The sequence below is a fragment of the Sciurus vulgaris genome (assembly GCF_902686455.1).
Source record: "Sciurus vulgaris genome assembly, chromosome: 6".
Lineage (NCBI taxonomy): Eukaryota > Metazoa > Chordata > Mammalia > Rodentia > Sciuridae > Sciurus > Sciurus vulgaris.
In genome coordinates this window covers 62,226,942-62,242,650 of record NC_136466.1, presented here as the reverse complement: position 1 = coordinate 62,242,650, position 15,709 = coordinate 62,226,942, and the positions used below count along the sequence as shown (strand labels likewise).

Sequence of the window (15,709 nt, the reverse complement as noted above, 5' to 3'; positions counted from 1 at the left end):
AGCTATAGCCCCAGCCCTGGTTATATACTTTTTTCTTTTTAACCAGGGATTGAATTCAGAGGCACTTAACCACTGAGCCCCATTCCCAGCCCTTTTTAAATATTTTATTTAGAAACAGGATTTCACTAAGTGGCTGAGGCTGACTTTGAACTGTCGATCCTCCTGCCTCAGCCTCAAGAGCTGCTGGGATTTCAGACTTGTGCCACTGCACTTGGCTTATACATGTTTTTGTCTGTATTAAACTTTTATCTCTTAATAATACATACTAAAGTATTTATGGAAGAAATGACAATGTCTGTGATTTAAAATACTCTGGCCAAAAGAAAAAAATAAATGCATTGGAGGGAAAGGGAATAAATAAAACAAGAATGGCAGTCTGTTGCTATTTGTTGACTTTGGCTGATGGGTACACAGAGTTCATCAATTATTCTCTTTACATTTAAAAATGTTAAAAAGAACGGAAAGTCTTTTTTTTTTTTTTTTTTTTTTTTTTTGTACTAGAGATTGAACCCATGGTGCTTAACCACTGAGCCACATCTCCATCCCTTTTTATATTTTATTCAGAGACAGGGTCTCGCTGAGTTGCTTAGGGCTTCACTAAATTGCTGAGACTGGCTTTGAACTTGCAATCCTCCTGCCTCAGCCTCCTGAGTCACTGAGATTACAGGTGTGTGCCACCACACTCAGAAAGAACTGCAACCCTTGTTGGCCCTCACTGCTCCTGTTCACGACCCTACTGATCTCCCATTTTTACTCTCTCTTATGGGGGTCCCTCACCCCTACACACTCAAGGTTTAGCTGGTCCCCCCATCAGGGATTTGCCCCCTCTTCTCCAAACTCTTCTACTTCCTGGATCTGCTCTCAGGGCCTTCGGACACCCTGTATCTGGCCTCCCCACCTCTTGCAGGAAGCCAGTTGACTGTCCCAGCCAAGATAACTTTTAAGTGTGACAGGCTCACAGCTGCATGAGGATGTCCTCTGTGCTCTGCACTATGTAGGAGTCTACACTGCTGGCACTGAAAGAGTGACCTCAGTCATGGCATCCACTTGAAAGGCTCTACGTAGCTGAGTGAGTCAAGGACACTTGCACCAGAACAAGGTCCTCCAACAGGAGGGTTATCAGAGCACATGTAGCTAGGAGCCACCCTGAGCTGCTGCAAAGCAAGGCCTGTGAATTTGCATCTCTAACCTATTCTCAAGGAATGAGGTCGAGGACTGCAGGGACCAGCATTGGGGTAAGGTCATGTCTGTGGTGAGGTCACACATGTCTGTGTGGGGGGTCATGGGTTTGGGTCAGGACGAGAGCACACGTGCCTAGCATCCAGCTGACGTCCCCTGTCTACTCACAATGGGATTCTGCTGCAGCACTGTACGTTCCAGGTCACCTTGCTCCCAGAACTCCGCAGCCACCAGCAGAGCCACCTGCAACAGAGAGACCCCATCACACTCTCTCTCTCTCTCTCTCTCTCTCTCTCTCTCTCTCTCTCTCCAGGTCAGATCCCCAACTCCAATCCTCCTGTCCTTGCTCCCACCCCACGTGTGTTTCCAACTCAGCAAAAAAGATAAACCCACTCTGCCCTGCCACCCCCACTTATTCATCCTGATGAAAAACCAGAAAGCGATTCTCCTGCCTTGGTAGGGGAGGGTGAGCAAAGGTGTGCAGGCTCTGGGTCAGGGCTGAGAGACTCCAGGCCCCATCACTGCCGTCAGCAGGACTGGGGCTTCCCGCCTCTTGGTTTAAGAGAAGTCCATACCTTGCTCTGTACCTCCCAAGGCTTGGTGATGGCTGAGAGATCACAGGCAGTCATCATCATGGCCCTGGGCACAAAGGACATTTCCATCATACCAAGGCCATTTCAGGCTGCGTGTATGGTTAATTCACTACTCTCTCTTTCACTGTCCCCAGTAGGTGACTTTACCCTGTCGTAAGGACAGGGCTCACTTCCCTGTTGGATCCGGGTCAGGCTTTGAAGTCAGACAGGTTTTATTCCTGCCTCTTGGCTATCAGAGATTTGACATTAAACCCGGAAACCAACCTCTCTAAGCCTGTCTGATGATAATGGTAGTTCCCTCACAGGGTAAGTATGACATTAAAGGAGACAATATATGTAAAAATCTCTGTGTAGTGTCTGGACATAGTATGTGCACAATAAACACATAATTGCATTTTGATTACGTATTGGGCACCATTCTAGATACTGAATAACCATCAATTTTATTTTACTTTATTTTGGGGGTGGGTCCTAGGGATTGAACTCAGGGACACTCAACCACTGAGCCACATCTCCAACCCTATTTTGTATTTTATTTAGAGACAGGGTCTCACTGAGTTGCTTAGGCTTGCTTTTGCTAAGGCTGCCTTTGAACTCACGATCCTCCTGCCTCAGCCTTCCCAGCCCCTGGGATTGATTACAGGTGAGCACCACCGTGCCCAGCTCCATTAATTTTATTTAAATCTCATCATACCTGCAGTTCCTTTTCCTTGCCTAGTATGAACAGTAATGTTTCTCAACCTTTTCTCGTAACTGTTCCCTTCCCCAACTGCCAAAGATCCTTTTTAGATATTCTTTTTCTGAACTTGCCCTCACCATGAACTCTTAATTCTACAAATACACTGTATTCTGCTCGGAGAGCCACAGACCATTGTACCATCTAAGATCTTTTCCTCCTCTCCTCAAGAATCACCTTTGGCTCCACCAGAGGCCACCAGTCCTTGTTGAAAAGGCATGGGGTAGAGAGCAGCAGGACCCGCAGAGCAAGGGCCCTGCACCTGAAGCAGAGCAGAGGCCAGGGGAAGGAAGAAAGGGTCCAGAGATGAATGCTTAACAGAGTTTTGCACTGATGGAAAGGCGAGACAGGTGTCCTTACATGGTGGATAGAATATAATATGAAAGTGAGGAGACAGAAACAAGGAATTGGAGCAAGAGGGGCGGCTGCAATTTGAGAAGGCATTTCAGAGAGGGTAATCCAGGGCCATGTGGTGTGCACCCTGTATCTAGTAAGCAGAGGGTATGGAAGGTTCGCAGCATAGAGGTGCTGTAGGAAGGCGTGTGGGAGCCCACAGAAGAGCCGAAGGGAGAAAGTGGGAAAGAAGGAGGGGAGATGCTTCAGCAGCCCAGGCAGCAGCAGGAGGGCTGCTGCGCTGAGCTGCAGCAGCATCTGCCTGCAGCAGGGAGCGCCAGAGGCGGGACAACCTGATTTGGTGAGAATCACTGGGCAGTGGCTGGGGAGAGGGAACAGTTAGAGGAGGTTGGAGCTCTGGATTTAACTTGCTGCTTGACTGATTTTGCAATTAATCAACTGAACCTGACTCATTTCATAGAAGCTAGTCTGGGAGGCTGTAAGAAAATGTCACTCACCAAGTATTAAGAAGTTTAAAAACGTTTTAATTACATTGGCCTGAAAAATTCACATAATTATTTTCTAAAATATATTTTTAGTTATTGATGGACCTTTATTTTATTTATTTATTTATTTATCTGTGGTGCTGAGGATTGAACCCATAGTCCCACACATGCTAGGCAAGTTCTTTACCACTGAGCCACAACTCCAGCCTCCACATAGGTCTTTAAGCTTTCAGAAATAGCAACATTTCTTAGTAATACTTTCATGCTTTATAATAACTTTAGAATATGTGGCCTGCAAGCCCAAAAAACTAAAGGCCAAATGTTTTCTATGATAAGTGACTGACGATACATAACGAGGGGTGGTGGTGGGCGGAGTGGGGGGAAGAGAAGAATGAAGGAACTGTGGATGGTATAGAGGAAAATGGGGTGAGGGGGGTGGGGGGAGGAAAGATAGTGGACTGAGGCAGACAGTATTACCCTATGTACACGTATGATTACATGAATGGGGTGAATCTATATTGTGTACAACCACAGAAATGAAAAGTTGTACCCCACTTGTGTACAATGAATCAAAATGCAGTCTGTAAACATAAAAAAAAATAAAAAAAAAAAAGAATACGTGGCCTGGCTTAGGGTCAAGTGTCATGGGCATGTGAAGCTCACTAGCAAATAAATCAATCATGTTCAGTCATGCATATAAGAGTCTCTGGTTTCCTGGTAACTGTCATTGTCTGTATGTTCAGTCCACGGATGTGGCTTCAGGGGAGAACTGGATGTTCGTTTTCCTTGATGAAAGAGATCACATGAAAAACACTCCCAGAAGGTGGAGAAATATCCCCAACCATTTTATAGTCAGAGATTCGGTGTGTGCACAGGGTGGGGGGCAGACACCGAGGTGCCAGAACAGCCACTCAGAAACCTCAGGCCCTAAAGACAAGGCATTACATTCATGGCAGCACCGTCGCCACACATAAACTGGAGCGCTGGGTGCAGGGCTGGGCATGAGAGGTCTGCAGGAGCTCCCAGTCACTGAAAAAAAAAAAAAAAAAAAAAATCCAAAGGTGAGAGCAACCAGCTCAGTCCAGAAGGCATCTAAGAGATGACAGTAGAGCAGGGACTTGGGGATGCACAGGAGCTCTTGGGTATGGATTAAAGCTCAAGTCTCCCCAAATTCATGTTAAATTCCTAACACCAATGTGACGGTATTAGGAAGTGGGATCCTTGAAGGTAATTAGTTTCACATGAGGTCATGAGGGTTGAGCCCCCATGATGGATTAGTGCTCATATAAGAAGTGAAAGAAACCTCAGAGCTTCCTTTTTCTGCCACGTGAGGGTATAGTCAGAGGCAGCTGTCTGCAGCTAGAAAGCCCACAGCAAGAACCAACTCTGGCTGGGCATAGTGGCACACGCCTGTAATCCTACTGACTGGGGAGGCTGAGGCAAGAGGATTGCAAGTTCAAATGTAGCCTTAGCAACTTAGCAAGGACCTATGCAACTTAGGGGGCCCTGTCTCAAAACAGAAAAATAAAAAGGCTGGAGATGTGGCTCAGTGGTAGAACATCCCTGGATTCAATCCCCACCCCACCCCCCACCCCCAATTAAAGAAGAAGGACTAATTCTGCAGGAACTTTGATCTTGGACTTCTAGCCTCCAAAACTGTGAGAGATAAATGTCCAGATTGTTCAAGTCACTTAGTCTACGGATATTTTTTATGACAGCTCAAACTAACTATGACGCTCTCCAGGATGGGGGCAGAAGAAAGAGTACCATGGCAAAGCATGGGGACAGTGGAGAGCATGGGGACAGGAGGCCATCAGGAGGGAGACCACAGGGAGCATTCAATCGTGTGCATATATGTGTGCCAGATGCCACGTGGGGGTGAGTTTACGTGGTCCCTGCACTCAAGAGCTTGCAGATGTGTTGGGGATCAGCACATTTATCCTCAAAATGTATGTAAATAGATAAACAAACAACTGCTCTGGAGGAAAAAAGGTCCATTCTTGGGGATGACAATGTGGATCTGGGAGGTTAAGAAGGGTTTCCCTGATGAAGTGTCCCTTGAGCTGACAACTGTAGGATATGAAACCATTAACTTGATAAAGACAGGATGAAGGAAAAATTCTAGACGCATTCTAGGTAAAGAGAATGAATGCCTGGTGCCAGAGCCCTGGTGAAGGAAGCCTGGCACCGTCAGGATGCTGAAAGAAGGGAGGAGCTCAGTGAACAGGGGGGAGCCATGGTAGAGGAGCCCAGTGATGTAAAGGCACAGCCCAGGCAGAGCTTTGCAGAGGGAGGGGCAGGTCTGCATCTTCAGGGCAACAGGAAGTCACTGAGCATTTGAGCAGAAGAGCGACATGGTCAGATTTACAAAATCACTGCAGAGGGGACAGGGCATACTTGGGGAGTCCAGCAAGGAAGCCATTGCAAAATCTGGGCAAGACATGGAGGTGGTGATAGAGAGCAGTGTCCAGGTAGACATGGCATCTAAGAAGTAAGCTCAGCCATGCACAGTGGCACATGCCTGTAATCCCAGAGGTTTGTAGAAGAGTCACAAATTTGAGGTCAAACTCAGCAACTTATCCAGACTGTGTCTCAAAATAAAAAAGGTCTGGAGATGAGGATCATGGATAGAGCATTTGCCTTGCATGTCTGCAAGGTCCTGGGTTCAATCCCCAGTACTTGGGGAAAAGAAAAAAATAAAAAAGCTGGAATTAAGTAGAGACATAAAAGGGCTTGGAGAAGCCTGGGAAGCCTCACCCTTGCTCTAGAGTCACTGGCCATCCTGGCCCTAGACTAAACATGCTGAAGGAGGGCAACCTGCACGAGAAACTGTTGTGCAAGGCTCTAGCCCCAGTCAGTTTGCTCTGGACACATCAAGGCATTAGGCGTGGACCTCCGACCACAGGAAGCTCACGACATGAGCACTCTGAGATAAAGCACCGGAAGGACCACTGCAGTTTCCTCACATGAAACCAAAACTACAGATCAAGGGATCTCTGAAATAAGAAGAGTTTATTGAGCCATTACAGATGTTAGCCAGGAAGAGGGTCAGGTTCTGGGACAAGTTCCCACAACTACCAGCAGCAGCCCAGGTGGGAGCTAGAAAATGTCTGCCAGCCAGAGTAAAGAGCAGAGTTAAGAGCGTTTTTGAATTTGGGGGAATGAAAGCACAGTTACCCACATTGACTAGAGACAAGAGGGGTGGGCAATGTGAAGTGGGTAAAGTTTGGGAATAGGATAGTGTGCGTGGAGAGGTACCTGCTTCTCGGTTGGGGCTGTAAGCAGAATGTGATGGCACCTTCAAGGTCATTCTCCTGGGGTTTTGAGTCAAGGTTTCAATTAACATATATTTAGGAACATGGAATGGATTTTTTTTTTTTGAGGGGGGCAGCACTGGGGATAGAATCCAAGGAAGGGCATTTTACTTGTGAGCTTCATCCCCAGCCCCTTTTATTTCCTTCTATTTATTTTGAGACAGGTCTCTCTAAGTTACCCAGGCTAGCCTCAGACTTATGATCCTCCTGCCTCATCCTCCAGAGTCACTGGGGTTACAGGCATGTACCACCACACCTGAGTAGGAACATAGAGTAGATTTTGTGTGTGTGTTCGTTTGGCTGAAGCCCTTAGCTGAGTAGTTTCTCTTATTATCTCTCCTCTTCCCTATCCCCCACCTTATAACTAAATTTAGGACCTCTCAGAATGTTTCTCTTTATCACAATTCAATTCAATCCCAATGCTAACCTCCTGGAGTTAGCTCTGACTCCACAGGTATAAGGGCTCAGGCCACCCTTGCTTCAGAGGCTGACTGTGTGTCTCATCCCATGTCACCATGTATCTGTCTCCCTTGGCTATCAAATTAGGATGAGGAGATCTCCATAATCCCCTTTCAGCTTCAATGATTTTCTGGATCAGCTCACAGAACTCATGGAAACAGCTTACTTCCACTTACCAGTTTATTATAAGGGATGGAGCTCAGGAAGAGCCAGATGACAGAGAAGTGGGGTAGAAGAAGGGGAGCATGCGGGGCTTCCACAGCCTCTTCAGACACGCGAGTCTCCCTGTGCCTGCCAACCCAGAAGTTCTCTAAACTCCCAGGTGTAGAGGTTTCCATGAGGTTTTTGTCACGCAGGCATGACTGCTTACATCATGAGCCACTGGTGATGACCCCATCTCCAGCCTCTCCCTCCCTAGAGGTTGGAGGTGGGGGTGATATACCAAATTTCTAACAAAGTCCTGGTCTTTCTGGTGACCAGCCCCCATCATGAAGTTACCTAGGGCCTTGCCAAGAGTGACCTCATTAGAACAAAAGATACTCCATCACTCAGGAAATTCCAAGGGTCTGAAGAGCTCTGTGTGAGGAACTGGGACAAAGACCAAATATATATATATGTCTTATTATACCACAGGAAGTGCCTACCACCACCTCCTACCTAAGCAATGCTGCAGAGCACTCCACCTACCTGCAACTCAAGAAACCCACAAAATAGGTACTAGCCAAGGAGAAACTGGGGAATACAGCAAAAGATATGCTGAGTCTCAAAAGAGAAGTGCCCATGAACTGCTGGAATGCAGGAACACCCAGGAACCTTGGAAGCTTTGAAATGCAAAACCCAGCCCTCATCCTTGGCCTCTATCTTTGCTTGAACACTTAACACAATCCGAGGGCAGTGTGCAAGCGCAGGGAATACTCGTGTGTGGAGAGCAGGCTGTGCCCTTCTCTGAGTTCTAATAATGCTAATAAGAATGTCCACTTGTGAATTTATTGAATGAATCAGAAGCACACGGATGCAGGGGCTCATCAAACTCATATTGGAAAAACCAGGCCCACGAGCTGGGCCGTTGTTCCGAGCTGGGCCATTGTCCTCGTTGAGCAGCTGAGGACCTGAGGCTCAGAGAGGTGAAGTAACTGACCCAAGGTCATGCCACCAAGGCAGTGAGAGCTAAGACTGGAACCCAGGCTGTCTGTCACCAGAGCCACCAGTGCTCCACTCTACCCAGAATAGAAGCAGTTCTGATTACACATCTAGTGGAAGGACCCTGAACTGCTCTATAGAGTCTTCCCAGGAGATGTATCACCATCCGAAGGCATTTTTGATGGTCACCACTGGAAGGAGGGGCTGCTCCTGGCATCTAGTGGTGGAGACCAGGGATGCTGCTCAACATCTCACCAGTCCTCATGACAAGGAGTTAATGGCCCCAAATTTCCATAGTGCTCAGGTTGCAAAACCCTGCTTTCCAGTTCTTCAACATCTTGAATATACTCACCTTAAACATTTTTGAAAAATGCTTACCTTTCTATATGTCTTAAACTGTTTTATCACAGGTTTTTAATATTTGCCAAGGGTCTAATTTATAGCCTATTATAACATTTTGACATTTAAAAATAAAAAATGTCACATCAGTGTGTGTGATACTGTGTGTGTGCGTGCGTATATGTGTGTGTGTGTGTGTGTGTGTGTGTGTGTGTGTGTGTGTGTGTGGTACAGGGGATTGAGCTCAAGGGTGCTTTACCATGGAGGTATGTCCCTATACCTTTTTATTTTTTATTTTGAGACAGGGTCTCTCTAAGTTCCTTAGGCTGGCCCCAGACGTGAGGTCCTCCTCTCGCAGCCTCCGGGGGCAGTGGGATTGCAGGCGTGCACCACTGTGCCTGGCTACATCATTCTTTAAGTCCAAAGGAATCTAAAGAGCATAGCAATTTGATACCAACCCATCATCCATGATAAAAACATACAAACAAGCTTTTCTCCTTAAACTCGCAGTTCTACTTGACTTCCACCATGGAATTTAATCCTAATATTAAATGTGTATGTATGTCTGTCTGTATGTATACAAACATATGCTTGAGACTCTTTCACTTATAACCCTTTCAAACTCATCTGTAACCAAATACGTTCATTAGTTGGAATTATATAATTAAGATTCTTTTCTTTGACAATGAGCCTCTAAGTGTTGAGAATTTTTCTTTTGTATTATGACCCAATTAACCAAAAACACCCAAAATATATATTCCTATTTTTATAATAATTATTAAAACTCAAACTAATTTGTTTTTAGAAATTTACCTTCTAATAAAAAAGGATTTTCTTTTTCTTTTTTTATACTGGGGAGTGAACCCATGGGTGCTTTACCAAACACTGAGCTACATCCCCAGGTTTTTTATTTTTTAAGACAGGGTCTCCCTAAGTTACTATGGTTGCCCTCGAACTTGGAATCCTCCTGTCTCAACCTTCAGAGTCACTGGGATTACAGGCGTGAGCCACCGTGCCCTGCAGGATAGAGTTATTTTTTTTTAACAATCAATTAAGGAATGAATATTTCTTATTGCTAGACTGAAATAGAATCAGCATCTATTTTATGCCCATTTTTCATTTTTATAAATGCAAGTACTTAAAACCCCTGGAAATGGAGTTTAGTTACAACAATGTCACTCAATTCTTTGAATTCTTCTAAGTTAACTGTTAAAAAATTATACTGTGATCATTCCGTTGAATGACCTATCAGTTGGCAATTCAATTATGTTCTCTTTCCATTTCACTAAAAGCAAGCTTAAGAATCTTTCACTTCTTCAATTTCTGGGAAGTGTGCCATAAAGATTTAGCCAAGACTTTTCATGTAACACCCCTGACATTTTCTCAGCAACACTTGGGTTAGTTGTAGACACTGAGAATGGGTTAGGTAAATTAAAACATTAATTTTAACATATCTTTCCAGTGTTTTTTAATAGAATGCTTTTATCTTATAATGAGTTTCAATTGTGTTTTCTTCAAGACTTTGAAATTGCAGGTTTCACTTATTTAATTTATGAAAACATTTGCCATACAACATCATAGGAAGTGCCTGCCTTTTACTGTCACTAAAGCAGCCAAATCAGGCTTGTTTCTCTCAGAAAGAATTTGACTTCATTTTCAACTCAAATAAGCATATTAGAATGCCTCCTGATCATGCCCACTTTATCTTTAATTTTTAAGGTTTTTTCTTTTATTTTTATCTTTTATTTTTAATTCTAAGGAAGGTAGAGGTAGAAAGATGAACAGGTATGTAGGTAAATTTGGTAGATGAACAGACATGCAGACAGAAGATAGTCAGAAGAGAGATAGCGACAGCATGCACTTGAATGGGAATTGTAACTGGTCCTTCTGCTTCCTGGCCACTGTGAGGTAAATAGGCCTCCTCTGCCATGTGTTACCACATGATATACTGTGCTACCACAGGTGTGAAGCAACAGGTCTAAGAGACCATGGATTCTAAACTCTGAAACCATGAGCCAAGATAAACCTTTCCTCTTTTTTCGTTGATTATCTCAGGTATTTGGTTGTAATAAAAGAAAGCTAAGACACATAGCTATAGAAGGTAGATAGAAGCCTGGATAAAATCAGGAACTGCCACCTTCAGTACTTATCCTGATGTAATTTTTTCTCTAATATTATGGTCCCTCATCGGTGATATATTCTCTGAAAGAATTATGATTATTAATGGAACTATGATTTTAAATGAAAGATGCCTTTGATCCTGCCAACTCATAGTATAGCCCAAGACAAAATCCTCCATTCTTGATAGCTCATATTGCTTTTACAATATTTTAGATAAAACAACAATGGAAGTTTAGGCTGTAATCCCAGCAACTAGGGAGGCTAAGCAGGAGGATCACAAATTTGAAACCAGCCTCAGCCACTTAGTGAGGCCCTAAACAACTTAGCAAGATCCTGTCTCAAAATAAAAAATAAAAAGGTCTGGGTATGTAGCTCAGTGGTAAAGTGCTCCTGGGTTCAATTCCCAGTACAAAAAATAATAATAAAATTTAAACTTAAAAAGGGACCAGTATTTCAAATAATATCTCTGTTTGATGACCCAAAGATTTTTGTACTGGGCCAATGCACTACAAGAAAGTGTAGAATTATGGCTTCACATATAACTTGGTGGTGGAACACTTGCTTGGAATGCTTGCAGGCCCTGGGTTCCATCCCTTATATCACCACCTAGTATCATCCACTTTCTTTTGGTAAAATGGGAGGAAAGGAGGGAATACCACACTCACTGTGCTTCTGCATTCTCAGAGTGATTAGTATTAAGAAAGAGAACACTGATTCCCTTAAGGCTGTCAATGCCCATACACGTTCGAAGGTTTTGGGTTCCCTTGGGAATATGTGTGTCTCAGCCTGAAGACTTCTGCTTAAGACTACCTTGACGTTTACAACTGAAGTCCCGCTCCTGACTTTTGAGAAACATTAAACATCATATCTTTTATATGACATTTCTTTGCAAACGTTGTATGACATTCCTTTGTAGGAAAGCACTGTAACTTCTGTAATTGGGCACCAGTTGATGGGTACTTAAGATTTTTTAAAATATTTTCTGTGACTACAAATCATGTGGCAATGAATGACTTTATATATATAAAGTCTGAGTATATATATGTACACATATACATATTTTTAGATATATATACATATACATATATATTTATTATTATTATTATTATTATTATTATTTTTTAAGATACTGGGTATAGAACCCAGGGGTGCGTAGCCACTGTGCCACATTCCCAGCTCTTTTTATTTTAAAATTTGAGACAGGGTCTCACTAAGTTAAGACTGGCCTCAAATTTGCAATCCTCCTGCCTTAACCTCTGGAGTTGCTGGGATTAGAGGTATGCACCACCACATCGGCATGTATGCACTCTTTAGTGCACATGAGGGTGAATACCTGGTGGGGAAATACGTGGGATTGCTGGGTTGAAGAGAAGGTCATTTGCAATTTTCATGGTACTGTCTATTGTCCTCCATAAGGACTGTGCCTCTTTTATACTTCCACCATAGTGAATGAGATTGCCTGTTTTCCCTGGCTCTGGCAAACACAGTAGATTAAACATTTTCATCTTTGCCAAGAAGGGGGAGAGAAATTGGAATTTGCTGTAGTTGTGTTTTGAACTTCTCTCCAGTAAGGTAGTCATTTTTCATTGGTTTTCATCCCTCTGAAAACAAGTTTTCTGGAAACGTCCATTCATGCCTTTTGCCCATTTTCGATTGGATTGTTAGTCTTTCTTGAATTGTATTAACACTTTACTGAGGAAGTTAGTTCTTTTTTTTTTTTTTTTTTTTTCCTGTCAGAAGTGTTGCAAAATATTTTTACCGCTTGTCACTTACATTCTGACTTTGGCCTTGAATTTTTGTGTGTTTTGTGAGGAAATTTTTAATTTTCATGTCATCAAATCTATCCACCTATTTTTATGATGTGAATTTCAGGTCATACATAGAACCACTCACTCCAAAATTATTCTTTTTAATTCTCTCATACTTCCCCCATCTCCTCTCTCTCTTTCCCTCATTATTTAAAAACTCAGCACACTTTATGAACTTATGCCTTTCTCCATTGATAGAAGATACATTTTTAGCACATGCATAATCCTTTAAGTGTGTTCCATTGACCTGACCACTTACTCATGCCTAGGACTGAACTGCCTTATTACTGTTCTAGTTCAGAACTTTCTATTACTGTGTACTTATTCTTCATGAGACTTCTGGAATCAACTTCCTAATTCCTCCCAAAGCACAGTAGGTATTTTTCTTGGAATAACTTTAAATGAATACCTAATTAGGAGAATAGATAACTTCCTAATCTTATGACCATCCCAAGCACACCCAAAAGACCAGTGTGTTCCTTCCACCGATTCAATTCTTCTATGGTACCATTTTGAAATGTCTGGTGGAGCAGCTCCTGGTCTTCCTTGGAGGAGTCACAACATGAATATGCATCCTTGTTGAGTGGGAGCATGTCACGCTGCTCTGCAGGATCAGGGAACCTTGCTAGAGGCCTGACTGGACAACTAAAGGGCTGCAGCAGGAGCACCTTGCCTCTTGCCCTACTTTCCCTGTCCCAGTGGCTGTCTCTTCTATGTGCAGAAGTTTACAATGCTTGTGACTTAATCACAGCTCATTTCCACAGAAGGACTGTGGGGATAAATAAACAAGGAAATGCTTCCTTGGGATCTGGGTGATCTTCCCTTGAGACTTTTCTTGATTACCAACATGGATTCTGTGGACCCATCAAAGAGAAGCAAGAACCATTTGGCTTGAGCTACATATTTACAAAAAGGCCACAAATTTACACTTCTCACCTCATCATCAATAGAGGTGAATCACAGAAGCATGTTGTGAGAATTGAAAGGAGATACCAAAAACTTAAAATATGGAGTCCCATTACAGACTCCACTGCCAGTACATGCATGCACTATGAATTTCATACAAATCATAAAACTAATTTGTGGATAGCACAACAATATGGCAGGTCATCGTCACATATAAAGGAACACATAAAAAATTAAACCTGTATATTTTATTTTATTCATTTTTTTGTACTGGGGAGTGAACCCAGAGCACTTTACCACTGAGCTACATCCCCAGTCCTTTTTATTTTTTATTTTGAGACAGGGTGTCACTAAGTTGCTCAGTTCCTCTGCTGAGGCTGGTTTTGAACTTGTGATTCTCCTGCCTCAGCCTCACGAGCAGTTGGGTGGGATTACAGGTGTGTGCCACTGTGCCTTGCTCAAGCCTACATATTTTAAATGACATATAACTATCACTTAAACCATTTATAGTATAATGGCTTTTTTTTGTTTTATCAAAAACTTAAAAGTTATATCACTTTACCACCTAAATCCTATGTTTTATGATTAAACTACTTCAAATATTACACTTTTTGCATACAGAGAAATAAATGGTATGGTTTCTTTGTATTTTTAATGCTAAAGACAAGACTAAACTTCTATCATAACTTGTGCTATTTGGTTTGGGCATAACCCCCCACCCCCATATACTGGAGGACTCCAAAATGGAAGGTGTCCCAGCTCTTTTGAGAGTAGCAAAGGCTACCAGTGCAACCTCCCACCTCACAAGCCCAGCTGATGAGGGTCAGGGCTTAACCCCTGTTTCAACTCACATAACGATTTCCTTCCGTGTCTGCTCCAACATCATGTATTGTGTCCATTCCTGTTCATTTTCATATGTCTTAGACTGATCCACAATCTTCTGGAACATCGTCCTTTTCCTACAAAACACACCAATTTGTTAAAGGAAGCAAGTTTTAGATTAAGGCAATACCTCTGCTGCTAACGCTGTTCCTCTCAGATGGGGACTGAGAAACGGACATTCTTAACTAAACTAGAACCATGGCTGGTAGTAAAGACAGGTTCCAACCCAGACTTTGTACTGATTTTCTATCAGATTTTAGCAAATCTCCTACCCTGGATCTCAGAGTCCCCATCCACAGGATGAGAGGAATGATAACTCAGAGGTTTGTAGTGAAGATCAATTGCAACTATGGTATTGTTATTGTAATCATTGGTCTTATTATTAAAGTGAGAAGAAAAAATACCAACTTGAAGTACAGGGCAAGGTCTGTGGCAATGATTGCAATGTCCATCATGTGGATTGCGTGCTCATGCTGTCGGCGGTTGAGGTTTTGAAAGATATTCAGACTCTAAAGATAAAAGCAAAGGGAGATATAGGAAACAATGCTGGCGGTAGTAAGCCGCCTCCAGCAGCCACCCTAGATAGTGGGAGTTAATGGCAGCCTAGGCCAATGGAAGTAGGGCTGCCTGCTTGGGCTTCTTCTAAGATGAGGCCTCAGTCCCATCCTACCTCATCTCTCAGCAGTGTTTTGCCAAACTCCAGGTGATGTCTTTCCAAGATGGAGGACCCATGGAGCTTGGCCAGTGGGTTCTGGGATCTGAGAGAGAGAAGAGAGAGAGAGAGAAAGAGGGAATCAACATGCAACAGCCAAGATGAAGGTTAAAGACTTTATTATTCAGTCCTAACATCTCCTAAATCTGCAAACAGAACAGTTGAAGTTCAAGATTGAGAAAGATTTTGCACAGGTCCTTGCAGAGTGAGACAATAGAAAATTAGGACTAGACATCGTCTCCTGGCTCTGTCTTAAGCTTTCTCCATAGGTAATTCTGACCCTCTTCTGGCTCATGGACTCTTCAGAGACTCGGCTGAGCAGTGTGGAAAAGGCACACACACACACACACACACACACACACACACACATAATACCATAGGCAGTTGCAGAGACTTATGGATCCCCTGAAGCTTTCCATTCATTCTGGCACTGGACCACACTTTGAAGATCAGCAAGGCCCTGGTCCTCCATTCCTAAGGGGAAGCCACTTAATTCCCACCAGTGGTGTGTTTGTTCATTTTTTAAAAAAATTTTTTAGATGTTGATAGACCTTTATTTTATTCATTTATTTATATGTGGTGCTGAGGATGGAACCCAGTGCCTTGCATGTGCTAGGGAAGCGCTCTACCACTGAGCCACAACCCCAGCCCATGTTCGTTTTCAAATTTAGTGAATATTTG

General features: G+C 43.2%; 1 protein-coding gene across 2 annotated transcripts in view; it reads right to left on the bottom strand.

Annotated features, from left to right (window-relative positions):
* Positions 1-15,709, bottom strand: part of PDE6A (phosphodiesterase 6A) — a gene marked incomplete at its 5' end in the record, with an annotated part of 83,755 nt that overhangs the window by 10,930 nt on the left and 57,116 nt on the right. For both annotated transcript variants that reach the window (XM_079144762.1, XM_079144763.1), the window contains 5 exons: positions 1,348-1,422; positions 1,755-1,818; positions 14,286-14,393; positions 14,725-14,825; positions 14,987-15,074. In XM_079144762.1, coding sequence (XP_079000888.1) covers positions 1,348-1,422; positions 1,755-1,818; positions 14,286-14,393; positions 14,725-14,825; positions 14,987-15,074 — 436 coding nt within the window. The remainder of the gene's footprint in view (positions 1-1,347; positions 1,423-1,754; positions 1,819-14,285; positions 14,394-14,724; positions 14,826-14,986; positions 15,075-15,709) is intronic.